This window comes from Phoenix dactylifera, chromosome 1 (genome assembly GCF_009389715.1).
Source record: "Phoenix dactylifera cultivar Barhee BC4 chromosome 1, palm_55x_up_171113_PBpolish2nd_filt_p, whole genome shotgun sequence".
Taxonomy (NCBI): domain Eukaryota; kingdom Viridiplantae; phylum Streptophyta; class Magnoliopsida; order Arecales; family Arecaceae; genus Phoenix; species Phoenix dactylifera.
This window is the reverse complement of record NC_052392.1, coordinates 35,415,401-35,443,174: the sequence shown is the minus strand read 5'-3', so window position 1 is coordinate 35,443,174 and position 27,774 is coordinate 35,415,401. Positions and strand designations below refer to the sequence as shown.

At 39.9% G+C, this 27,774-nt stretch overlaps 3 protein-coding genes and 1 pseudogene across 3 annotated transcripts; 1 reads left to right on the top strand and 3 right to left on the bottom strand.

The window, feature by feature from the left end:
- Positions 1-1,231: 1,231 nt before the first annotated feature.
- LOC120112889 (V-type proton ATPase 16 kDa proteolipid subunit-like) lies at positions 1,232-10,648 on the bottom strand. Its single transcript, XM_039132906.1, has 3 exons — positions 10,432-10,648; positions 10,031-10,316; positions 1,232-1,576 (listed from the first exon to the last, which is right to left on the bottom strand). The coding sequence occupies exons 1-3, from the start codon at positions 10,505-10,507 to the stop codon at positions 1,444-1,446; spliced, it is 495 nt and encodes a 164-aa protein (XP_038988834.1). The 5' UTR covers positions 10,508-10,648; the 3' UTR covers positions 1,232-1,443.
- A 4,397-nt stretch (positions 10,649-15,045) lies between these two features.
- On the bottom strand, positions 15,046-19,722 carry LOC103702679 (BTB/POZ domain-containing protein At1g21780). Its single transcript, XM_039132900.1, has 4 exons — positions 19,541-19,722; positions 19,270-19,415; positions 16,349-16,464; positions 15,046-15,903 (listed from the first exon to the last, which is right to left on the bottom strand). The coding sequence occupies exons 1-4, from the start codon at positions 19,672-19,674 to the stop codon at positions 15,298-15,300; spliced, it is 1,002 nt and encodes a 333-aa protein (XP_038988828.1). The 5' UTR covers positions 19,675-19,722; the 3' UTR covers positions 15,046-15,297.
- A 1,369-nt stretch (positions 19,723-21,091) lies between these two features.
- Positions 21,092-24,783, top strand: LOC113462447. The gene is made up of 2 exons (XM_039132904.1): positions 21,092-21,649; positions 24,653-24,783. Exon 1 carries the CDS (start codon positions 21,192-21,194, stop codon positions 21,558-21,560), a length of 369 nt encoding a protein of 122 aa, XP_038988832.1. The 5' UTR covers positions 21,092-21,191; the 3' UTR covers positions 21,561-21,649; positions 24,653-24,783.
- Positions 21,774-27,774, bottom strand: part of LOC120112460 — a 29,187-nt pseudogene continuing 23,186 nt past the window's right edge.

Sequence of the window (27,774 nt, the reverse complement as noted above, 5' to 3'; positions counted from 1 at the left end):
AATCAGGCATCTGAAGAGACGGCAATCCAAATCTAACAAACCATATCAAATTCTATGTAACAACCGTAAAACCTATCCCTTCCCCGCTTCCTTGGGAACCAGTACAACAAACAGCATATATATATATATATATATATATATATATATATATATATCTGCACATCGGCGTATTGGATATAAAGACTCCAACTGTTGGGTAATTGGGTAATTTTGTCCACATCTTGAATTAGACAAGCTGTTTTCCAAGTTACATATTTATGGGACCACGCTTAGGGCAATCATACAATTAGGTTTAAATGATTTCACTGGCATAACTCCATTCATGAACAATAATTATCTATTTACGGCAACAGTTGCTCCAGAGATTTTTTTAACAGCTCCGCTTGCACATCTAATCCTATATCATCATTTGACTATAAATTTTTTTGCCATAGATGTCCTTGAATACTAAAAACTTGTTGATAGCCTCTTCACTTGCAAGAACATCAATCAGATGGAATCAAATTTATGAGTTCTCCTGCCACTCTGTCATGACAATCACACAATCCTGCATGCTACGATCAACCAGGGCCCACTTCTCTGATAAACGCTTATTACATTGCACAGACTTTTGGATAATAACTAATTAAAGACAGCTGACAACCACCAACACTGAGACAGTAGTCTAGCCTGGAAGCAAAATGGAATAAGCAAGGCCACCCAGCATCTTATTCTTTCTTTCTTTTTTCTTTTTTTTTTGAAAAAAAAGAGAAAGGGGGAGGAAGGAACAAGCCCACCCCATATAGCAGCCCCCACCCACCAAAAGAATGTTCGATGTGGACAGAAATGACCGTATGTTGGACACTCCGGCCGATTTTACTCATACCTTCCCTACCCGTGGGTCTGGTTCGATATCCCTCCGGACTCCGGCACAAACCTTCCATGTGAATACGTTATACTTGACACCACTGAGACTATCAGCGGATCAATAAACCCTTCCAAACCTCGTGTCTAAGCAGGGAGCATCCGGTCTCCACAATTTAATCGACATCTGTTTCAAATTTGAAACCACTTAGTTGAAAGTAAGGCCTCATTCCACTGAGCTACCACCTCAGTGGCACTCAGCATCTCTCTACCTATCTGACTTAGCAGGGACTTTGTCTGCATCTCTTCACCTATCTAATTTAGCTGAGACTTTCTAATAACAGCAGCAATCGAGACCCACTTCCTTCACACAGGGGAGCCACATGTATAAGTGCGGAAAAATGTCATTAGCTTGCATTACAAGCAGATAAAAAACGTCACCTTATAGAAAAGACTGCAGACAAGTTAAACAATTGAGGCCCCAATCATAACAAAGTCCTTAAATAAATCGCAGTATAATGACAAATAATTAGAAAGCTTTAATCATGTCCTATATGAAAATAAGAAGAGCAGAGAGCACATGGCCAGCTGCACGTGTTCTTAGTCTGCACGGGATTGACCAGCCCGAGATGAAAGGATGATGCCGACAATGAGACCATAGAGGGCAAGAGCTTCCGCAAAAATGAGAATGAGAATCATGCCGACAAATAGCTTTGGCTGCTGTGCGTTGGCCCTGCAATGACATATAAACCCAATTATTAAAATACAGTGCAAATAAGTATAAACTACATGTAAAATAACATGCATAGAACAGGCCCATACAACATAAACCATTGTATGCAAGTTAGGCCATACATATTTGATACTAATATACAGATCAGATCTTTTGGCATACCAATAAAAACTACAGTTGCGAAAGCCTGCTTTTTTGCGGAAAATGCAAAATAATATGACCTCCCACAGCCAATTCTCTTTTTCCCTCAATTTCAGCAGCCAAACATAGACAACATCCGAATCATAAGAAAAAGATATAGGCGGAGCAAAAATATGTCAAACACCCCTGAAAAATTCCCATGTCTGCGGCCAAGTAATTGATCACAAATCTAGGAGAGGAGAGCGCCAAGTCTATCTCCGGCTTCATCGACCATGCTAACATCAAAATCAAGACAGCGACTCATTTCGCAAGGTGCAAACATGCATAGCAATAGCATCAGCCTTCACCACAGGAATAATATATGAAAGGTAAAGTATTGTCGTATATGACTGATTAAATGAACCAGTGATAGGTCCCACTGAGACTCAATGTCGACATCAACATGATCAAAAATATTAAATACAATTACTGACTAGGCTACAACTCCCACCTACCATACAACTACAAATCCCACCTCAACATTTAGGCCAACTCCTTCAGGCTACAATAACTAGGTCTAAATCATGGCATGTAATCATGTGTTTCTACCGATAACACTACAGTAGCCAATAACATTCAAGGTGCCAGTGGTGAAGTCATTACAATACTATGAAACAAAATTTGCAAAGTTTAGCAGAAGATTAATACGATACCTTAATGGGTAGAAGGATATGCAAATTAAACATAACAACAAAAATTATGCTGATGTCAAGCCAATGAGGTTTGTTTAGGTTCAACAAGTAAAATCAAATATCCAAAACAATTTGATAGGGAAATTGCTCATATAGACCTCAAGGACGGATCATTAGTTTTCTTTTTTTTAAATTTAAAAAAATGTGTATCCCTATTGCACAACACTTCCAGACCATGAGATCTTAGTTGAAAAATCATACGTTTGGTGCTTCTAATACTTTCAAGAGATGTCATGTCGAAGTGTCTCTTGTACACCCAACTTCAAGAGGATTGTATCTCATAAAATTTTTATCATACCAGATGGCATTTTCAAGGGCCATCCTATAAACATCAAATACTTTTTCAAGTTGTATGTGATAACAATGATACAATTGCATGAAACTGCGCCTTTGTTTTTCAGATGAGTAATCTGTAGGACAGTATATCAATTTGACAAACTATGGTGTTGTTATTCTAACCAGAAGATTTGTTGATGAACTCTTACATCATAAGCTTCATCAGTCATACATTTACTTGATGGTCTCAAAACACTCAGTGATGCTTATATTGTCTATTTCACCTGTTACCAATGTTCCTTCTACCTAATCTAGAGCCCCATCCACTAGATTTCCAACTTGTCCAAAATGAAATGGACTATCCTGTATGCACCTAGTAATACAATCAAGCAAATGATACTGAAACTAAATCAGCATCATAATCAATATTTTAACCCTGAAGTTATCTTGGATAAGCCAACAAAATGCATCCCAATAAAATTCCACCTATAATGAAGTATGACATAAAAGAAAACAATGTTGATGTAATGATCACATCATTTGTGATCAATTGACACCCTTTATTTCCATTTTTTATAACTTGATGTCAAGTTTAATGTCAATATTTTAATATTTTTTGGCAATAGAAGGGCCACCTTTGATAAATCAGACAAATGGCATCATTGTTGTGAAGACATATGAACTTTTTGAATGATGTTCCAAAATAACATGTCTTGGAATTTCATTAAGGTATACCACATGCTATAAGCAGTGACCTCACATTGCTGCAACATCAAATATATGGCGTTCAATATCAGATCTGAAATAATGCATTTAAAGATATTAATAAAAGCAAAAATGAAGGAAACTTTTTGATCAATCAGGTATGGTAATTGAATTAATTACAGGTATAATCTAAACAAACAAAGAATAAAGAATACATAAAATTCAAGATAACATGGACATCAAACCAGGGGAACATAAAACCAGGGGAAAAGGAGAATCCAACTGTGCTAAGCAAAATAATCAAAATTTCAGATAGTAACAACAAATGTTCATTTCCTTCATGATAAAACATTCATGTTTAAAGCCCAAAGGACAACACAAACAAAATATTATGGCGGTATCTTCAATATTTTACAACACAAACATATGCAAATACTTTCACCTTAAAGCTCCCCCCGATAACACCCCAAAAAATGAAGAACAACAGAAAAAAAGAAAAACAACAAGGTACTCCTTGGTTTGCATTCATCCATGATCATAAATGCAAAACAATTTATCAGCAAATTAGACCTCCAATTACCATGAGCCACCCAAATAAGACTTGAAAAATTGCAAGTGCGGAATGTTGTTTCCTTTGCTCTAGCACAATGTGCAACTCTATACCCTACCCAGCATCCTCCAAGGAGACTTCAACATGTTAAGAACTAACATAAGACTTTATCTAAAACAGAACCTGGATCATGTTAATGTAGTCGGGCCTCTAGATCTCCCAAACATAAAAGTATTCCCCTGTCCATGATGCAAGGGCCGATAAGTCTCATCAAATTTCCTAACAGGTTACCCATTTCCCTAAGCTAAAGTCTTCACCTACAAATATAACAGGTATTTGATGAGGATTGCAACAGTTTTCAAGACTAAAAAAGGCATTCGAGGAGAAATCAAAGTTTGTGGAACAACATTAACAACCTAGTGGCTTAATTAAAGACTGTTAGAGCACTCAATCATAACCCAAGTCACAAAGGAGTTCTTTTAGAGTCTATTTTTGCGGGTGCGGGGGATAGAAGAGAGGACCTCGTAGAAAGGTTCGTTGTCTCGGTACTGGACCCATACCGAACTATCCGAACCGTTCCAGCTCTTGACCGAGTCAGTTCGGTACAGCCCGAATCATTTGGTTCGGGCTAGTTCAGCCTTCCTTGACAAAAAAGTTGTCTATGCTTAGAACTAAATAGAACAGAAAATACACAAACCTCCCTCCCTCCCCCGCCTTTTTTCCTCTCCCCCTCTCTTTCCTTTTTTCTATACTTCCCGAAATGGTATGGACCCGTACTGTTCCATGTTGGTTGTCAACCATTGCAAGCCCCAATACCAGTTCAGTGAACCTTATTTTTCGTAAATTAAACCTTTAGGTATTAAATTCTAGATGCAAAGAAATATTACGATCAAAACGGATGGACTGGCTTTACTTATAGGTGTTGGCTGGCCATCAGAGTTGTCAAAGCAACAAGGCTAGCAGCAGCAATAGCAATAGAAGGTGTTCTTTGTTGTGACTAAGCTTTTCTATGAGGCGCAAAAATGGCACATTGGCCTAAGCAAAGTTGCCTCTCGTACCATGTACCAGTACCGAACCAGTTCAGTATGGTACGCCCTGCACTGCCCGGTTCGGCCTGATACGGTGAATGTTGGCCTAAGCAAAGTTACCTCGCCTAGGGTAGGTGAGGTGCGAAGGTGGTAGCACTGTGTGCCTTGCACCTTAGGTCCAACTTAAACAACATTGATAGCCACATGGCCCTTTAAGATTTTCATTATGCATGAATTTGCTACTTAACAACAAGAATCTCTGTTTTTCCCCTCTAACTGTGGTGCATGGGTGTAAGGTCCATAGAGCAATTCTCTAGTTTATCAATGTAAGATTGATAGGTTGTTATCCCCTCTCTCCCTTCTTTGCTATTTTCCCTGTTACCTTCGATTCCTTCTCTGTTTTCCCATTATCTCACAACCTTAAACAGTCCCTCTCACAACCGTAACAGCATCTAACTGCTGTCTCAACAAAGTAATAGCCAACAACTGCTAAACCACCCCATTACAAGAAAAGAACCAACTAAGAGTCCCTACAGGTCCTGACCAAATAGCAGCCTGTAGTGGACTATTTGACAGTCCAACCAATCCCCAACAGCTCCCAATTTTATTTCCTATATAACCTCATAGCACCAAATATTCAACTCTAATTCATCCTTGCCTGAGCACAAAGCTTTCCTTGTTTGCAAAAAGTTCAGATTTGAAATTTCACTTTCAATCACTACAAAGATATAAGCCAAATCTGAGTCATAGGGCTTTGGAGAATGATCCTCATACATGATTTGAAAAATTAGTTCGCAGGTCATTAATGAAGTATATGATCTCAAAGCATGGAAGGAAATGTGATTTATTTTTGAAAAGCAGCTGCAAAATCCTGAAGGAACACAGATCCTTTCTTTTGATTCATTTGATTCCCTTCAGCAACCCTTTAATTGATGCTTTAACTTGCTGGACTTAAGGTTATTTGCATATACTCTATCAGCTGATGCTAAATTATAGAAACAAGCATGCGTACAATATCTCTTCGCATCAATCCTCCTATCAAGATTACTTTCTAGTTAATTTTCTGCATATTAGTAGCATTGTATTTTAATTTCAGGCAACTTTATACACTTTCATGTTGTTTCATGATTAAAACCTGCAGAGTTTCTTCACATGTGCTATCCTACTTCTCATATCCAGAGTTTGTGTTAATTATAGAGCAGAACTTCATCATATATGCATGACATTGCATATTAGGGTTCCACGCAGTTGTCTTGAATCAATAAACTTAGAAGAAATTTATGAACCAAAACTCCTTAACCACCCTCCTAAGAATTTCTTTGAGAGAGAGACCTTGATAATTCATTACATCTCAGCTATGGAAATATCTTGAACTAGAAACACCTTAAATGCCCAATATAAAATGTTCAAGAGTGCAACCTTAATAAATTGATTTAATCACAAGAACATTCATAAATCACATTACAGTTATCGTATGCACCTTAATGTGGTAACCCAAATTGCCACAGTTCTCTTCCAGAGAGTAGAGAGAAACTCTAAGTGTTGGATTTAATTCCATGCTGCAAAATTAGAACCAAAATCAATCACAACCTCCACCATCATCCCCGCCCCTCACTGCTGACTAAAGCTACCTAATTTGTTAGCTGTTTCTGTTGGCATGTCTTTCCATTTGCTTATCAGGTAAGAGCTTCTGTAGAAGTGCCCCTCGCTAATGCTCTTCCACATCAAAATTTTCCTTGCGTGTTTAGTGACTGATGAGAACATATTACAAGAAAATTACTTTAATGAGCTTTAAGTTAGTTTGTGTTGGCGCTGAAAAATCAGCTAGTAAACACTGGCTTCGACAAGTTCAAGGTTTACCAAACCCATCCAGAGCTATATCTGTACTACCATAGAAAAAGGAAGCTTCTTACATAAAAGCAGCCACATACACAAACCTAATACAATTTATTTTAAATCTTGCACAAATCACTAGGAACAAAGTTCTAGCCCTTCCATTTGACATTGCAGGAACAATTAAAAGAATATATATATTCATTTTAAATTTTGTCCAAGGACTTTACAAGGAATATTGAACACACTCTAATGCTAGGCCACTCACTCTAGGCTTCTGCCAAGCAAGACCCCTTTTACCATGCAAAATCTACAGCCCTATTCAATGACAACATAATATTGCTCTTCTCCCTCAGATTAATTATATTTGCACACAAAACAGCCTCTGCACTCCTTTGAGCCTATACGTTATAAGCTACCACCACAAGCATCCTAGATATATCTAAAGGTGAATTTGAAAGGATGGATGAATAAGAGTCAACACAAGAGAGAAGTTTCCCTTTCCAACCATGGAGCCACCAGTTAAATTCCATAGATAGAACTAAACCATGGCGTTATTGTAAAACCTATCAAACTTTCTTATGGCATGAGACCTAGAATATATGGTATTTGATGTCCATTCAGGGTTCCTACACAAGATGAATGAAATTTCAGAAGTTTCCATGTTAAATCATTGCAGCTTGAGATTCACGTCCTCTATATGCCCATTCTCTTTAGGGCAATGATATAGAAATATTCAATATGGAATTTTAACTGACTGTGATCCTATTGTTCAAGTATATGAGGCCATGGACTAAAAATTTTAGATTGCACAGATGATCCAACAACAAAAGGTACTTGCATGATGCCAAAAGAAACTTCTCCTTTTAGTTTCATTATATTCTAGAAATGGAAGATCAAATTTAATTCTCAGAATTTATTCTATAGAAAAGTAATTAACCATTTTTTCAGATAAATGAAATAGCTTTCTTATACATGATAATTTATATAGGAAAATGAGTCAACACCTCGAAGCATTTCTATATATTTTTTCCTAGCGCATCTGTTATAGAAAGGGGAAAAGTTAACATTTCTCTTTTAATTAAAAATCTTTGAACTCATGCCTAACCTAAAGTGCATTTGATAAAAATGGACAAAAGCATTTTAAATCTATATTTAGAACATTTATTTACTGTCATTTACATCTCAAAAAAGGGACTAAAAATGATACTAAAATGTGTGGTAAAAGATTTCCCATAAGATTACAGTTAAATCTTGCTATTCTATAACTTAAAATAATAAAGTGGAACAAACTGCAAAAAAATTCAACCACAATTCAAGCTACCAAAGGAGGGATCTTGCACCACAAGGGTACTATACAAAACCACAAGAGACAAAAGTCCACATCATTTGGAGTCAACAGAATAAAAATAACAGATACGAATATGGCCGGGATCTTAAAGCCTCAGATTTGAATCTCATCAAGTTTCTTTCCCTCAATAGACAGTCTTGACTAAGCAGCAACTGCAAGGTACCAGATTCAAATCTGTAGTTTAAAACATCATTCACTGTGTTATAGAAAATGTCTTGGTGCATTTTCATATCCAGATTAAGTTTACAAAACTTAAGCATTCTTCCATCTTGCGTTATATAGATTTTATTCATCTTGCATCAGAAGAGATGTTTCTTCGGCCCATGCCAGGGTGATCATTGTCTTATAATTTGTTTCTGCAATACCTCAACTTGGAGATTGTTTCTTAGACACATGCCACCTATATCAGTTGTCTGTTATCTGCAGTAATTTAACTTGCAGATGTATTTTCTGGACGAAATCCATCATAATAACAAACACAATCAAAAGATCAGTTAAAGATGAAATTTAGAATTAGCACCAATGACAAAGCATTCATAGGCAGTCCGTAAAATAGATATCCCTCACTGGCTTCCAAGATGTGTTACCCAAACACTTTAACTTTTGAAAAAAAAGGGTTTACCCTTCTAGGCATTTAAATATGACACAACATGGCAGAACACCCTATGACACTCCAAAAGCGAAGAGTCCTGCTTACATCAACCAGAAGTGCTGGCACTTGGCACTTTTGGAGTAACCTGTCAAAACTAATTCATTGCAATATCTGACATTTGAACTTCTTTACTATGTTACCACTAGACAAATATTAGTGGAAACTGTCCAGAGACTTCTAGTAAAGTATCATACATCGCTGTTTTTCTTTAACATCATGATGGCAAGAATGTAAGTTTTCTCCATATCAGAAGTACAATTCATTAGTAAACCTGCCCTGTCATCTCTATATTTCAACATATTTATTTTTTATTTTTATAAATTGTGTTATACAGAAGTAACCCCATGCTATGATTTTCATAGGTTAAAGTGTCAGACACCTCCACACCTGGGACAGATTCTTCGAAAACATTTGCACTCGGACGTAGTCATGGTTCACCTATATGCTTAACATAGCAAAACTTGTCTATCTCACATTTATCATAAAATACATATATTATCCCAGAATATTTTCATATCTTTGTTCCCTTATATTTTCATAGAGATATGCATAAAAGACTTTAAGTGAAATCTTCATTAAGTTCCTGAACGAGCAAGCAAGCATATAATGGAATATACTACAGGATCTTTTGTTAAGTAGCAGAATTACGGACAGAGGTATCAGGCTCGACTACACCATGAAAAGAAAATATAGGAAAAAAAAAAACTAAAAAGCAAATATTTGAAACCATCAAAACAATCTCATTTAACCCCACTATGACAACAGAATAGAAGAATACTTAATCAGGAGGCCTTTGTCCAAATAAAAAAGACATTCAGCCAGCCAAAAAAAAAACTCAGATAGATCTCTCAACTGATTCTTAGGAACCATAATAATAAGCATCAAGCTAGATCCAATCCAATCATCCCTCTTTTGATAATAAATTTGCATCAAATAAACCCTTGGCTGAATTATTGCTGAGAACCAATAAAGCCAGAGCTATAATCCTTCAACTGGCTTGCAAAACAATAAATTAAGCATTCAATCACCTAGAAAAAGAACAATTTTGGCAGATCAGGTCAAAAAAATACACTAAGAGATCAAAACAAAGCCACTTACTGAAATCAATGAAAAATCTAAAATTTGCAGATCATCTAGACAGAGAGAGAATCGGGCTTAGAGATTTTAAACAAAGAAAAAAAAATTACCTGACTCCTGCATCACCAACAATCCCGATCGCCATGCCTGCAGAGAGGCCAGCAAGGCCACAAGCGAGCCCGGACGAGAGGTGCGCATATCCATCGAATAGGTAGTAAGACTTGGCCTTGGGGTTAATCCCCGTGCTTATGATCACAGCTATGATCAACCCGTAGATCCCGAGCACTCCAGCCATGACCACGGGCACGATCGACTTCATCACGAGCTCCGGCCGCATCACGCCCATCGACGCCACCCCGACTCCACTCTTCGCCGTCCCGTACGCCGCTCCCATGCCTTCAAATAATAATTAAAAAAAAGCCATCAAAATTCAAAAAATAAGAACCTTGGAATGGGAGAAGCCCAACAATTCGACTAAACCCTACAAAGGGGATAGAGATCGAGGGATTACAGGAGAAGACGAGCGCTGCCGCGGCTCCAAGGAAGCCAAAGAAGGGGGCGGTCTCGTCGCCGCTGAAGTTCGACATGGGTGGAGAGATTGGAGAAACCCTAGATCTTGGAAACCCTAATTTCTATCTCTTCGAAGGAGAGGAACAGGGGATGAAGAGGAGGAGACGACTGGCTTATCGGCAGCAGATGGAGAGTTCTGGTCCGAATAATCATTGTTGTAATAGTAATGCCCCTATCTTTGATTTCATTTACGTAATTTACCATCATTGACATGTAATGAGACGTATGCCGTTTCCAAAAATGAAATTCCTTTTGTTCATGCACCAAGGGGGATTGCGTAAAGCCATATTCCTTTTTTTACCATATACCTTGTCACATACATCTTAAAATAGAAATCAAAAAGTTAAATCGAGATGGGCTCTGAATCTATCCATCTTATGATATTTTAAAACATAAAAATAAAGAAAGGTAAAGCATCCTCTATAATACCGTCCATCCTTATATCCCACTTCTTTATTGCCAAGCCAGTCTTCCTTCTCCATTAGTTCGTGCTGCCTTTCTCTTCCTCCCCAATTTTCTTTCTCCTCCAAAGTTTTTTTCCTCGTAAAAGTATTCGTTCTAAATATGTATATTAGTTTACTCGAAAATGTTTATTAAGTCGTTGCTGAATATGTATCAAAAAAGCTTAAATTATGAATTAGAAACCCATGAATATGTATCACCTATATATATATACACATACTGTATACTGGTAAACATGATATTTTAGAAACTATGTATCACTTTATCTAAATATGTATTAATTTGTTTAGAAAAGTGTATTGAATCGTTGCTGGGTGTATATCAAAGAAGCTTAAAATATATATCAAAAATTCATCGAGTATGTATCACTTGAATATATACTATATATTGGTGAACACAATTCCTGGAAACTGTTTATCAATTTATTTAGAGATGTGTATAGATCGTTGGATGAGTAATTTACTAGGTGTGTATCATCAGACCAAGTCCCGTGTATTGGTAAACACAATCTATGCGAAGAAAGGGACTCCATATTTTGGAGGAAAAAGAGACTCGGAGAGGAAGAGGATGGCCTCACCAACGAGGCTTCACAAATATTTTTTTTTAATTAAGTCACAGGATGGATGAACTTCATTAGTAAGAGAAGTCTCGTCCTACTTTTAACTCTTGAGTTTTTACTTTAAAATGGATATTATAAGTTACATGGTAAAAAGGGAAGACGGCTCAATACGACCTTCTCTACTGCGTGCGCTAAAATAATTTTATTCTATCTTTCTAATGAGGAATATTTTTTTATTTTCTTTTTCGATTTCTATCTAATTAGCATTCAATAACATGTTCATTTTGTCTTTTTGGCCATTTTAGGTGCCTGATACCAGTTACATTCTACTAAAATATCTTTGGAAAGTCAAGGAAGGTAAGTTTCAATTTCTAACTTCCTCGCTTCCCATGTTTTAATTTTATTTTTCTTATGAAGAAAGTGATTTATTTATTAATGGGGTTAAGATGGGAGAAAAAATGAACTTACGAAGCAAATGATTTTTTTTCATAGAAATACTTCTTAGCCCTTCATGTTTTGACAAGAAGCATATTGATCTTGAAAATTTAAAAATTTTCAATTAATTTTAAAATTTATTTTTTTATATTACTGTGGTCCAATAGTTCATCTGGCGGTTAATAAAGGGACTAAAATGACTAAAATATTTTTGATCTTCCATAGAGGTTATTGAGTCCACCAACTATTTTTGGAGAGAAATTTGGCTAGGCTCCCATCATAATTCTTCTCATCCATCACCATCTCCTCCCCCTTTCCGCCTTAATCTAAACCTTAGTAAACTAACCCACTAAAGCAATTCAATCATCTTTTGCTTGACCAAAATTAGTAATTTTCTGATTTAAAATAGAATGAAAATTTAACAACACAGAATTATTAATTTTAAGATAATCCACCCATGAATCGCACCTCAATTCTTGTTTAAAAAAAAATAAAATTTACACATTGCACTGATTTAAATCACTTATATCCTCAAACTGATAAAAAGAACCCTAAATCTAGCGAAAATCTGACCAAAATTTTATTTGGCATGAAAATCATTCTACTACAGCCACTCAAAACCTTGAAAAACAATTTAGGAACTCGGAGAATTGAGCTAACATGGAAGATGCTGACGGGCTTGGAGATCGGCTGAGGTGAAGAGCACTAGGAGCATGAAATCAATGACAAACTAGTACACTATGTGACTGCATTATTGGTCGATACATTTGCAGACCCCTTGGAAATGATCCCACATGGCCAGGGTGTACATGTAGTCGAGCCCCGCATTCGGGGCCTTGAACCCTACCTCTAAACCCTTAACAACATCCTTGAGCTCATGTAGCATCGCCCCTACACGAATTGCTCCCGAAAGAAAAGGCTCTATTATTGCCAAAACTTGACCTAATGGAGATGGAGATCTGACAGTCGGTGGTGGCTTTGCTTAGAAAGGGAGCTCGACCTACGAGCAGAGAGAAGATGAGATATTGCTGAAGCTAATCCGACAGTAGACTCTCCGATACCTAAGTCAGTCGAATTTCATTTCTTTACTGGGTGTAATAACAGTACTATTAGGAGCTACTTTTTCTCTTGCTCAAACATACATTAAAAGAAGTTTAGCCTATTCTACAATGTCTCAATTAGGTTATATTATGTTAGCTCTAGGTATAGGTTCTTATCGAGCAGCTTTATTCCATTTGATCACTCATGCCTATTCTAAAGCTTATTGTTTTTGGGATCTGGATCTATTATTCATTCAATAGAACCTATTGTTGGATATTCACCAGAAAAAAGTCAGAATATGGTTTTTATGGGTGGTTTAACAAGATATGTTCTAATTACAAGAACTACTTTTTATTAGGTACACTTCTTTAGTAGAACAGGAGATAAAAGAAAAAAAGATCCGAAAAACAAAATGATAGTATAAGCTAATAGATGAGCTATATGTTTGATGCATACTTGGGTCGCCTAGCCCTGTTTATATAGAGGCGAGGGCGTAGATGGTTATGCTTGGGCTCCGAGATCAGAAGACGAGCTGTAACTGTCCTTTCTTATTTCGATCCTCTTAATCACATGGAGCAGTAATTGGTCCTCCTGATCCACCTAGAATTTAAATCCGCATGCTAGATGTCAAAATATCACTGGACACCTAATCTAGGCTGTAATTGTCTCTAGGCATCTAATCCGAGCTACATCAGGCTCTGCATGGCGAGCATGCACCAGTGGATGTGGACTTCGGCGGGGGGGTCGCCGGTGATGACGGATCCAACATTGATGCAAGGGTCGAGGCAAAACACTAGGTCCAGCTAGTGGAGGAGGGCCTTGATGTGCTCCAAGAGGTGGCGAAGGGCCACGACTTCGGCTGGGCACCGGTTTGCTGCCGGTGCCAGGGTCACAGACATTACTCCTGAGATCCGGATCCGCGTAGAGGTGGCTCGTCTCCATTTCTGACGAGATCCGTGTCCAATAAACAGCAAGGAAAGGGAGCCTACAGAGGGACAAAAGACTATTATCTTATCTAAAACAGTAGATTTAAACCCTTCTCTCAAATGTAGAAAAACGATAATTACATGACTGCTTGGTGACTCTTCTTTTCTTGGTGCCCAAATGTAAGCCTGATGGTAATTAAAAAGCAAGATTTTTTCTAGAATAAGATAAGTATTAACTTGTAGCCTGATGATTAATAGAGATGGACAGCTGTGCCTTTTTGACACAAAAGAAAGGTTTCAGAGGTTAATTGAAAATTTTTAATTTTTGGACCGACATATTTCTCACCAAAACTTGAAAGGATGTTATTGTATTTTTATCTAACATAAAATCTATTCTGGCTAGCAACCACTTCCTAATGCATATGTGAGAAATATAACAGTTCTCATTGTATTTTTTTAAAGAAGTTTGGCTCGTCCACTATTTCCCTCTAGAAGACATCTAATTTTCTACATCAAATCCTATTTGTAAATGCATTTTAGGCTAATCATCAGCCAAATAATGATGGCTCAAGGCTAGAGTTGATAGACTAATAAGTGTTATGGGGTTCATTGATAGCAAGGACGGCAACAAAAAAGGTGAGAGTGGTAAACAAGCAAGAAGGATCCTTCACCTTTTGTTGCGTGGGACGCAAAGGATTCACCCTCCTTCACACAAATGTACCATTAAATCACCCACTGCATACAAATCTACCATTAAATCACCCACTGCATAGATCTCAAAGCACTCTAAACTCTATCATCCATCCATCTGCATAAATTCCAAAGCAACCAATCAGTGATCCAACGATGAATTCGCAAGAAAGGTGATTCCTTCTTTTGCACCAAAGATACAACCCTTATCCTTGTTGTGCACCAATCTGTGCTAATTCAACCAGAACTTGGTGAGTTTAGTTCTTATACATGACAGCTTGGAATGAAACCGTCTTGATAGCCATAACCAAGAAAATCCTCTCTTCGATATCTTGATCTATAGTCAGCAGCAATACATAGAGAATCCACAACTTTATAACTTTCTGCACCTCTACAACCGGCATCGACAGCTAAACAATTAACAGACAAACAAACAGAGTCAGGGACAAAAGATAGAGTTGGAACAAAATGGCTCATAGTTCAAACAACAAAATTCATATGAACTGCACAACCCAACAGCTCACCATCAATATACCGCAACCCACTCTAACATGAATCTTCAAAGGTCTGAAAAAAGGAAAATCAAACATAATACAACCAAAAGCATGCCGTAACTTATCAAACAGGGACCCCATCACGTATTTACAGCAGTTCTGGAACAATTAAAAACATTTCAACTTGCCCGAGTAGAATGTCACACAGGCTTCCAAACAGTTAGGACCTCTTGGAACATTTCCAACATCAGCTCCCTATCTGCATGGCGGAAGAAGCTATTTATCTCATCTCTCACATCATATATCTTTCCGAAATCAAACAAGTACATCATGCACCCCTTCTTTAGCTTGCTAAGTTGATAAAGCCATGCCTCATGAAGCCGCTCAAGGACATTACTGGAGTTGATATCCTCCAAGAGGCTCTCCTCGCAGCACTCTTTAAGGTCAGCAATATCGTACTTGTTTGCTGCACCAAGCAACGAGAGGCGGTGCTTCCAGAACTCATCCTGCTTAATGGTTCCATAAATATAGTTGAGAAGAGCCGAGCAAGATTCAAGCGACATGTCCTCTATATCTATTATGGAGGATTCTTTCTCTTTGAGATCGTGCAAGAACATGCTCTCAAATACAGGAGAGCTTGCAGAAAGTACAGCCTTGTGGGCCTTCAACACACCATTGGAAGTGTTGATGGTGACATCAGAATGGATGCCTTCTTCTAGCATGCGAGAGAGGCATCGGAGAGTGCTTTTGCTTGCAAGAGACTGCATCATGCTTTCGTTAGGCCATATAGAGTATGGGTCACCTCCCTGCATTTCCATATGAAATACGAAATTACACTTATTTGAAAGTTTATGAACTCACTTCAGAATTCTTGCTCAACATATTTCTTTACTCCGGTCTTCTACTAAAAACTAACAATAAAAAGTAAAAAATCTCCAGGGAATAAAATACTTCATAACCCCCCTCCCCCCTCAAAAAAAAGATGAAAACTAGACCAGAAAATTTTTTAAAAAAATGAAAGCAAGAAAAAGGATATGAATTAAGAAAAAGATAAATATTTTTTTTCTTTTGCCAACCTACCACCAAGTTGTCACAAATATCATGTGAGCACTGCTGCAGCTATTATCCTCATTTCGCATTTACTATATCACTTAGAAAAGATTGGTCAATTTTCTTCTTATATTAGGAATGACAAGAACACAACTGCTACATGTTAAAAGGCCTAAAACATTAACATGAAGAAATCCTTACATTTAACGGGGATATCTTCAGGTCCAGAAACTCTACATCGATTATGAAACGCCCATGAAAAGTAGAATCAATGGGCCAAACAAAGTCATCACTGGTCCGGAGAAGTCTTTCATGAACTGCAATTAACCAGACAACCAGAGCATTGTTGTTGAAATAGATCTTCATGCAAAAAATCTATATTTATATTTATATTTTTTCTATTTTTAATGTTGCATACAAAGCAGAAGGAATCCAGTCAAGAACAATAATAAGTAAAAACAGACTTAGTAGATTTAGCACATATTGCTGCAAGGTCAACTATAAGAGTGTGCAATGTACAACATCTTAGCATACAGTCAGCTGAAAAGCAAGTACAACACAACTCTTTTTCCTTTTGCTCATTCATTCATTTGTTCATTTGTGAGAGTAAGAGATAGATGAGAGAGAGAGAGAGAGAGAACAAAAGGTCCTTTATCATATCTTGTCAAACTACAGGGATCAAGTGGCATAAATTGGCTTTTCAAAGGTTTCTGACATCTGGGCTTGAACATTGAGGATTTAGTATCACCAGTTGAGATTTCAAAATATTTCAAAACCTAGTTACCAGATTCTGGAACAAGTTAAGTGCAGGTGCAGAGAAGTGAATATTTTAGAAACACTTTCAAGTACGATGGCTCTCAAGAAGTGGATAGTAGTTCGAGATTCCAGGAAAATTCTGAAAGAGTACCATACTCTAGGTAGAAGGTTAAAAGGTGTTACCTAACAAAATTCTCTCAACTGAGATGGTATTCTTAAACATTTAGCCATCGGAATGAGATTAATTTTCTTTTGATATTCTATCCTCATTTTACAGGGATCAAACAAACAAGATATCAAGATGCAGTTCGATGTACAACAATGCAGCCCAAATCCCTTTTTTTGGGCAATTAGCCCAGAGCTTTGTTCATTATATATAAATATCCCAAAATTTTCCCCCTAGGTGGTTTGAAATCCTTACAACATACAATATAATGTATTTGTCACTGGTGTGCCCCTTGCCTTGCAACAGCCTCTTCTCATATCTTTATTTGGCACTTCTCATTCTACCTTAGCACAGAGAGAGAGGAGGAGGAGGAGGGGGAGGGTGGGCTGGTTGAACAAGTGGTGGTTCAGAGGACCATATGAGTGGTTGTACAAGAAGGAGAGAAGGGGGGAAGAGAAGAGAGCGGGGGGAGGGGTGTTGTGGAGGAGTGTGGCCAGGTGGGAAGGTTGGCTGAACACAAATAAGCTCAAGGAGGATGCACATGTCTGGCAATCATGATTGTAAACTTCCGAGTTCCTCCCTATTCTTTGTCATGTTTCAATATGATCTCCTCACATTTCACATTCAGTAATTGGATGGCCGAATGTGGATGAGTTTGAAGAGTCCAACATTGAGGGCCCGAGGCATAGTGAAGTCTGATTCAGTGAAGGTGGGACCAAAAGGGACAGAAATAAGTAAGTGAGATGAAAGGGGAGCAACATCTAGTGCTCTAACAAGCTTGCCCAAATTTCCTTGTTCTTCTCTTTCCACTGTGTTTGGGAGAGGGACCTTTGTTTGTTCCCTGAGCTCACAGGAGAAAGCACAATATAGAATAGAGAGAAGTATTTTTACTTAGTCTCACATGGATCACTATTCACTAGCCGATTGACCCAATCAAACTTGAAAGTTACTCTTCTACCCTTTAGCAAATCAAGGGCTACAGTTAAACCTCAAAACAACTGAAAAAATGAGAGAATTATCAAAGCAAAACTCTATAATGTAATAGTATACTATGTTATGTTGTAGGTAATTTAAGCTTAGAATGGGGACCAAGGTTGGTGCATAGTTGGCCAAGCTCAAACGTCAAATTTGTTGAGCCCAAACCCGTTCATTGAATGTCACAATGGCTAGAACCAAGCTGGCTAGCTCTATTACCAACCTTAACTGTAACTTTCCATAACACCATAACAATAGCCGGTAAGTAACCTTACTCTAATTGGACCATTCTCTATATAGTTTTCCTATTTCTTACTATGTACAGTGTCTACATATGCCTAAGGTGCGTGACTATATGGTGCCTAAAATGCACTGCGATGTGATAATATACAACTTCAATGACCACATTGCTTAATTATGTATTGCAAGTAGTTTGAGCTTACCTATATGAAACATGGTTGTTGACATGTCAACTGATGGACATCCTGAAGTTTAGAACAAATCACCATTGTTTTCATCAATATATGCATCCATTGCAACCTCCATAATCCATAATATATCCAGCAAACCATTATTGCCAACATGTAAATTTCATTGTTGCTAACGTCAGCACTCCATAAAGTCAAATCAACTTTAATGAATAACAGCATGACCTTTACTCTCTTGAAGCTCTCCAGATGGTTCCCATCAGTACTTTCTAATTTCCAAAGTTGCCATTGAAGCCCAATGAATCACGGTATTTTTTATCAAGCTGTAGATAACACCCACAAACACTTTTTTCCCATAAAACAGTATCAATTATTGATGTGTGAATTAGAAATTAACAAGAGCCTCATTCCTCCAAACTATGCAATCCACGCTAGAGATGCCATCTGCAAGCATAAGTTTCCTTTGAGTCTTGCTCACTGTCAACCCACGAGTCGGACTTCTTTAAAAGGTTCTTATTAACCAAGCTTCGATAGAACACGCAGACACACACACACACACACACACACACACACACATATAGCTCTTACACATTTTCTAATGACGTTTTCTTGTCCAATAAAACCAAAACCGCTTTAACATGGAAAATTCATCAACATGAATCCTTAAAACACTAAAAATCCCATCTTAACAAGCAATTACAATAAAAAAGCAGGAATTCAAATAAAAATTTACTAATGTTAACAAAACAATATTGTTGACCAAAAATCAAATCAAGTTAAGGCAGCAGCGAGAGTACCAGGTGAGATATAGGGCCGGCGGCCAGGCCCGGGGTTGGAGACCCGAAGCACGAACCGAGCCATGGGGGGCTGCTCCTTTGAGATCCGGCATGGCTCCGGGAAGAGCCGGATGTACATGTATCGGTTCTTCTCGACCGATAAGAACCTGCAACCCAGAAATATTTATAAAAAAAACAAAATTTTCCCAAAAAACATCAAGGATTAAGCATTAAAAATCGATTTTTTAACCCAAAAATTCCCAAAAAAATGCAAAAAAAAAAAAGGAGTCACCAGTTCCAGATGCCGAGCTTGAAGGCATCGGAGCGGCGGTAGGAGCAGGGACCGAAGCTCTCGATCTTCCACTGCGCCAACCTCGAGATGGTTTCCACCTTCGAGTCGCTCCCGTTTGCCCCTCCTCCACTCATCTCTTTCCCACCGAGCTTTCCCCCTCTCCATCTGGAAAGAGTAGGAAGAAAGGAGCCCAGCAATGCAAAGCAGCAGTGGTTGTACCGAAAACGACGTGTGCAATAGCGGCGTGCACTGCGTCGCCGTCGCGCTGATAATCACAGCCGCTCGCTGACATGGGGTTCACAGGAACGACCGGCTGCGATTGGCGGCGTGCACGGCACGTGGTGCACGCAGTCTAGGATATAATTTCTTCCTCTACCGTCGACTTGGTTTGCGTTCAAGCTAATGACACGTGTTCTCACACGCCCGGTATATAGAGGATAGGCTTTCTAGCAAACGAACAGCTGACACGTACGTGATACTCTTCCATGAAATATCTCATGTCGACCCAAGTCGGGATCGTCGGGTCTTGGAATACTGGGAGGTCGCTTGTTGACCCGGTCAGAGAAGACTCCTTTCTAGAGGAGACAACCAAACTGATATAGGATTTGGCACCGTCGGATTTGAGTACTGATGGTGATGATGAAGATCCATGTTTCATGGGCAATTAGGATGATTGGGCAGTGGAATAATCAGCACTTTTCTTTTTTATTTTTTTATTTTTTTTTATTTTTTTCCTGAAACGAAAGAACAGGCTTTATCTCATTTCGGCTTTTAGTGAATTATAGGTACTACTAGTAAAATTGTACTTATACATTATGTCTATACACATAAGAATCCTTAGCATGACTACATATTGTAAAAAATTACTATATGCTTACATGTTAGTTGACAACACTTGTGCTTGAGATAAAATGCTATTCAATATTCACGTGGAACTTTGGCCTTTCCCTGCCTCTTCCAAATATTGCATGCATAAAAGTTTAAAAAGAACCAAAATAAGTCGTCATTCTCTTGAATTTCATGCTTAACTTGCTAAGAGGTCACTAGGTGTTGACTAACCAGAAAAAAATTTAATTGTAATCTAATTTGATTTGGCAATTAATCTCTCAAACAAACTCACACCAGATCAAACCAAGAATATTAATTGGATATCATTCAGGTCAAGTTTCGCTAAGCTGGATTGTCCCAAAAAAACAAAAAACTTGAGTTATATTTTTGGTTTGGGTCTAGTCACTAAGCAGATCCATTAAGCTATTGTCTCGACCTCTTAATAGAGGAGAGGGGGAAGGTTTCATGAACACCGACACCTCGTCACCCTTTTCTTTCCTCGAGCCAAATACCAAGTCAATTAGGCAAACTTGGGTTGGCCCAGTATTGTGGTCCAAATCGACATTCAAGTCGGCTTGATTACGTTTCAATCCGAGTCGGGGGGCCCAGGATCGGATCAGACTTGAGCCATAAGTTTGGAGAAATCTTCTGGCCTAGGGCTGGCCCAAATACCAAAAAAGTCTGGGCCCGGCCCGATTCCAGTCCTAAATCGAAGAGAGGCGCTCCATACCATTCCTCTAACCTCGAACTCCTGCCTTCTCCGTCGAGTGTCGACGTTAAGAGACCAAACGACCGATCGTCGGCCGCAGCGATAGAGAAAAAGATGTTCTTCTTCTTCGTGGGAGGTTTGGAGCAGCAGGCGGGGCGGGTGCTCAAGGAGAGCGCCGGCCGCTGCATCCGGTGTGGCTCCTACGCCGACCTGGTGGAGTACGAGAAGGTGCTCAAGCTCTTCTTCGTCCCCGTCTGGCGCTGGCCTGGCAAGGAGCCCACCTTCTACTGCCGCGACTGTTCCTTCCTCTTCCCCAGATCCCTCCCTTCTGGTCCCTCCTCCGCCGCCGATGATGGCCGAGGGGGCTTCCTCGATGAGGGCGCGCGGCGGCCGTCCGTTGCCGACGCTCTCCGGTGCTACTCCTGCGATCGCGTCGTCGAGCCCCACTTCCGCTTCTGCCCCTTCTGCGGGGCCGCCCTCTGAAGGAGGCGTCTCCGGCTGTGGTTTTGGGTCTGAGGGTGGAGGAAAGGTGGAACTTTTGGCTAGCTTTGCAAGAGTTATGGCTTGCTAGGGTTAGGGTTCCCACTCCCTTTTCTTTTCGTTTCGTTTTCTTTGATGTGGCTGCTCCATATGTCAAATGAAGTTGCAGTATATACAGAGGTCGACAGTGTTAATAAAAAAAAATCCTTTTTTTTATTGTAATACAATTTAAGCTACAGTTTTTTGTAAATAAAATAAAATTCCTCCTGTTTTCCTTTCCTTGACTCAATGAATCTTGGGGTAGTTTTTCCTCCCTATATTTCAAAGAAAAAATATTACGCTCAAATTTGGGCAAGTTTTTTATTGTAAACAACTAAGCGATGATGAAGAATGTTGTGGTACAGTGGCACTCAAAAGCTGGTTATACATAAATAAATAAATAAGTAGAGTTGTCACTGGAAGTGCTGCTGATCTACTGTGGGTAAAAATTGCGAACTTTAACCTATACCATTGCAATCCGAGAAACTATTTACATGGGATGAAAGTGATTAAAGCTTGGAAAGTTTGTAAAATGCTGACTAAGTTGATAGTGCAGTTGTAGTACTTATCCCATCCACCATTTTGTGAAAAACAGTTAAAACAGAGCTTAATAAGTCTGCTTCACCAATTTTGGATCTAACTGTTGAAATTAAGAAAATATGAAGGCCAGACAGGTGGATGATTAGGAAAGAAGGGAAAGGGATATTTGGGAGAGGTTAAAAAAGAAAGGCTGAAACATAGAATGCAAAAAAGCTATCATACCGAGTAACTTCTTTGTGTGTTGGTTTTGCCGAGATCAATGGAAAAAAGAAGACTTCTCCTATTTTCCAGAGGGGTAATAAACAAAAAGTCAGGAACTAAGATAACATAAATCAGTAAAGAACGTGCAAAAACAAAGAAAAATGAGGAGCAATTGAAGTCCAAAATTAGGATCCTCTCTGTACACCAAAAACAATCAAGGCATACTAGCATGCCTCCATATTCAGACTAGTGTACAGTTTATTTTTATAGGGAATGGACCGGTTATCTTCTGTTTGCTCCCGGAGCTACTGCTTGCAGTCCTCCTCAATGGATCATCTGTGAATCAGTGATTGGTTCTGAGGCCGTTGTACCTTCCATCATATATGATAGATGGTTTATTGCATTCGTATTACAAAGAATGATGATGGAAGAACCCGAAGTAGTATGTTAAGGAGCTTGCTGCCTTCCTGGGCTATTTATCTTGTTTGCTGAATGGCAATCTCTTGGCTCTGCTCTCAACTGCATCTCTCCACAATCTGTACCATACCCCAAGTTTGTCATATAATACTGGCAGGTTCCATACATTGGCCCCGTTGATCATCCGGTCCTGCTGGCCGATGACAAGCCGCATATCCTCATTCAGCACCTGGGTACGAGAGTTAACACCACGCAAGGAGAATGTAAGTTTGAAAGCACTAATAGCAACAAGCATTATCACAAAGAAGGCTCACAGTCACCGTATGATCTCTGGCAACCGAGGATATGCTTGGTATGATTTTTTGACTTTTCTAGGAGAGAAGATATGTTTTTGCTATGAATTGTGTTATATTCCCAAATCTCACTCCAGCACTCCAAAATAGTCTTTTAACAGATTGGGTTATACGCATGTTACTTCCCAAGCATATGAAAGATAGCCTTCTCGTTAATCACCGTAATATACTGCAGCTCTAGGTTATCGAAACTCTAATCCTATATGAATGCCTTTTGTACATGTGATTCATCGGTTATTTTTTTGAATAAAGCTTCAGTTGCTCACAAAGATTGCTTTGCATGAGCCACTTTGTATAGTTTTGACAATTACAGAATTGTGCACTAGCTTCGTATTAGATATACTTTCTCAGATCTGAACAAAATAGGCGTTTTCCTCTCCTTTTTAATCTATATGTTTTTGTTGCTAAATACTCATATCGTTATGAAGCTTTTGTCAACATGGAGGCAACAAAGTACAGGAATTTGCCCTAAGTTGGTTTTCGGGCTTGAAGTGGTTGCTAGATATGGTGTGAAAACAAAGTGAGTGCACCATATGGTAATATCTTTCATGGTGATATGGTCCAGTGATAGAAGTGGAGACGCCAAGGTTCTGTTGTGATCATATTATCAAATAAGAGGCATGCTTCAGTCCAAAATTTATTTTGTGTTCTGATGCTTCTTAACACTCAATTATGTGTAGGCTAATAGATATATGACATGCTGAACTCTAGTTAAGGAAAGAAAACTTTCACTACACTATGCTGCTTACCTTCTCTGCAAAGTGCCTCCACAACATGTGCACGAAGGGGATGTGTTGAAGAAATGGGGCAAAATCCAAAGACATTCTGTACAGTAACCTTGTTTTCTGTCTAGAGGAGGGCAAGCACACATGAAGCTGATGTAAATGTGTGGAGCATTCCCTAGTATTCTGCCCCTCCAGTTTTCCAGGCTTTGATATCCCAATTGTAGAGAGGACCATGCATGGGGGTCGGAACTCCATGTCAATAGGGTAAGGATCCCAGTATCCTTGGAGACCTGATGCAGGTGTTAGGAACTTCACCAAGCTGTAATTTTTCAGATGCAATGTGTTAGCCCAAGATCAGCACGAAAGGAGGTACTCTTTCCTTATATTTCTAAGAAGCATCAAAGAGATAAGAACAATTGTTTTTCTCAAAAAAAAGGAGGGGTAAGAAAAATTTCCTTTTGACATATGAGGTGTATGAAAACTGGAGGCATCTATCGACAAAAAACAAATTTTCATCAAAATATAACACTGAAGCAATTTTATTCGCACTAGCCTTATTTCTGTGTAGAAATTCTGTTCCACATCAGTTTACAAGTGCAAATGTTTAGCTAGATGTATAACTGCAAATGAACTAGCAGTCGAAAATCATAATAGCAATATAGTTTTTAGTCCGAAAAGGAAATTATAATTAATTGTGGTGAAAAGGTCGCAAATCCACTTTTGACATTTTTCGTTGCCACTTTCATGGAGGATTTCTTTGGCATATTTCAATATTTTGTAAGGTGTTTACGAAGAAAAACTGATATTGTCCTTTTCATAGTATGGTGTTTGGGTGAGAGGGAAGTACCTCGGAACACTCCATCCCTTGGCAAAAGTGGAGGTGTGAGTAAATGGTGCATGAGCAAGGTCTAGAAGATTATCCAAAAGAAGCGCATGCTCATTTGGGAGCTCCATCACAATCTGTTGATATAAACATGGTGAGAACTGCATACAATACAACCCACTAGGTGAATGCTGCATGATTGATGCAAGAAAATAACTCTAAATAGGTTCAATTAATAGGATATTTATGATGCTTTAAAGTGAAAATTGTGGTAGAAATTTCTGGTTATTTTATATTCAGTATTTTATAATCATGCGATATCAGTCTGCACAATTTTACCTCTGCATGAACTTTAAATTCAGGAGGATGTTGCAAGAAAGGAATAGTAGCCATAGGGGTGCGTCACCTGGCCAAATCCAGACCATTCCTTCTTGTTCAAAACAGGGCAATGATCCTATCCGCACATTCAGCATTTTAGTAGATGGCATCTTTTCACATTTTCCATCAGTTGAGTACTCCCAACCTGAAATATATGCCCACCAAGAAAATTACTTGCATGAATCTTTTTCTGTTCTCTCTTTGAGCAGATACGAGGACTGTATGTATGACGTCAATAACAGTGCTTTGCCAGTTTGCACTGTTGTATTGTATTCGAATGCATGACGACAACAAATCTCCAATCTAAGAAAGTAAATATATACATAATAATGTAAACTTCAGTACAAGAAACTATATCCAAGAAAGTCCATTACAGGGTCAACTTACAATGCATGATATCCTAAATGCACATTTTGCGTAAGCTGTTATTATGTCTTAAATATTTTAAGGCTCCCACTCATGAAATAACTACTTTCAAAAAATAACAACCAAGTTTATTGGTTCCTGCAAATAAGTTAAATTTTGCAGATAAATTACCATGGTAAGGACATTGGATGCGGCCCTCAGTCACAGATCCAAGGTGACGTGGGCAGCCTCTATGAGCACATGTATTCTTCACACAGCCTGGTTTTTCATCTTTCCCACGAAATAAGACCCATGGTTCCTCAAAACAATCTGTTGGTATCTGGAAAAAAAAGGGAACAGGTCACAGACCGAACAACAAAAACAATCTTTAATAAACTTTCCCTCTTTAAGGAGGAACAGGGCTTACTTACCATGATATCGTTCCTCAGATCGCTAGAGAATGCCACTGGATACCAAAAGTTCTTTAGGTTGGGGTGGTAGGATTGAACAGGACCTGAAACATTTAAACCTCTTCGATGTGGCTTAGCTTTTAAAGAAGCTCTTTTTTTTTTTTTTTTTTTTGGTAAAAAGGGGGAGGGGGTGGAGAGGAAACCTCACCCGCATAGCAACCACCACTGGGCCCTCCTTCCACCAGAAAATGTTCGATGCGGGTAAAAATTTTTGCTTATACTCTCTCCGACCCGTGGGTCACCCCACGTATGAGTACGTCAGCCCAGCACCACCTCAGTGCCAGCTGGACCAGATAGCGTTCTCACCGAGCGTGTCCAGACGGAGGACATCCAATCCCCAACATTTAATCGACGCCTGCATGTTTTGTACCTGGACTACACCGGTGGAAACAAAGCTTTTAAAGCTTTTAAGGTTTCTGTAGATGCTGAGGAAGTGCTTCGAGTAAGTGCTGTGCAGTTGGAACTGGATTCAGTTGAGTTTCTTGCATGTAGTAGTCTATCATTCACCAATGTTTCCATGTATACTAGCTTATCTAGTGCTGCAGCTACTGTTGCTGGTGGTCCAAACCGAGAACGATTGGCACAGCGGTGTGAACGGGGTTCCCTTGGAGTTGGGTTGGTTGCGCTCCACCTTCCACCGGGAAACCTGCAAACAAGCCTCGCACCACCACTGGGGTAGTGGGGGCCCTCCGACAATCAAGTCAGAGAGGATTGAAGGAGAAGGAGAGATAGCAGTAGCAGGTAAGAGAATGCTCTGGAAAACCTTTTCTTACCTCCCCCTTCTCCCCCCAGCCGCATATATACCAGGCTGGGGGGTCCTTCTGGGGGGTTGGTCATCGTGTAGCACGATGGAGCTGCCACTGACATGGCCGTTACAGGGCGTCGTGGGGCAGCGCTGGGTACGGCCATGACAGGGCGTAGTGGAGCTCCGCTTTGTACGGCTGTTACAGGGGATCGTGGAGCAGCGCCGGATACGACCGTTGCAGGGAGTAGTGGAGCAGAGGGCCGCGGCGTGCTTCAGGGGAACAGCCTGTCGTTGTCGAGAGATTACCGACTCGGGGTCGGACTGCTGGATCAAGGGGCAGCCGACTCGGGGTCGGGCTGCGAAGCCGAAGATATCCGACTCGGGGTCGGACTGCTGGATCAAGGGGCAGCCGACTCGGGGTCGGGCTGCGAAGCCGAAGATATCCGACTCGGGGTCGGACTGCTGGATCAAGGGGCAGCCGACTCGGGGTCGGGCTGCAAAGCCGAAGATATCCGACTCGGGGTCGGACAGCTGGATCTAGGGGCAGCCGACTCGGGGTCGGGCTGCGAAGCCGAAGATATCCGACTTGGGGTCGGACAGCTGGATCAAGGGGCAGCCGACTCGGGGTCAGGCTGCGGAGCCGAAGATATCCGACTCGGGGTCGGATTACTGGATCGAGGGACTGCCGTAGTCTTTCTGGGTGCGCGTGCCGGTCACGTGGGGCGTGGCGGCTAAGTTCCCCCGTAACAGTAGCCCCCCACTTCCGAGCCTGGAACCAGGAGGGGAACGGGTGAAGGGAGTGATGCTTCGAGATTGCCGCCATCCCTCGGAAAGGCGCGCGCGCTTCGAGCTCCCCGCCTCCTTTATGGCGTATAGCGGTTGTCGCTGATCTGGCAGTCTGCGAATTTCGGCGGACATCCTTCCTTAATGGCGTCGATTCGCCTTTGGGGCGCGAGCGATCCTTCGGCAGCCAGGCGTCCTCTGGCGTCACCGAGGCGTCACCCGCCTTTCCACCTATTTAACCGGGGGCCCTCCCCCGTCCGCTCTTCTCTTCACAGGCATCTTCGAGTTTCTCCCTTGTGCTGCTGTCGTTGCCGTCGGACTGTTCGCTCGCTCCTCCTTTGACGCTCTCGGAGCCGTTCTTCCTTCCCTTCCGGTGAGTTGCCCCATTCTTCAATTTA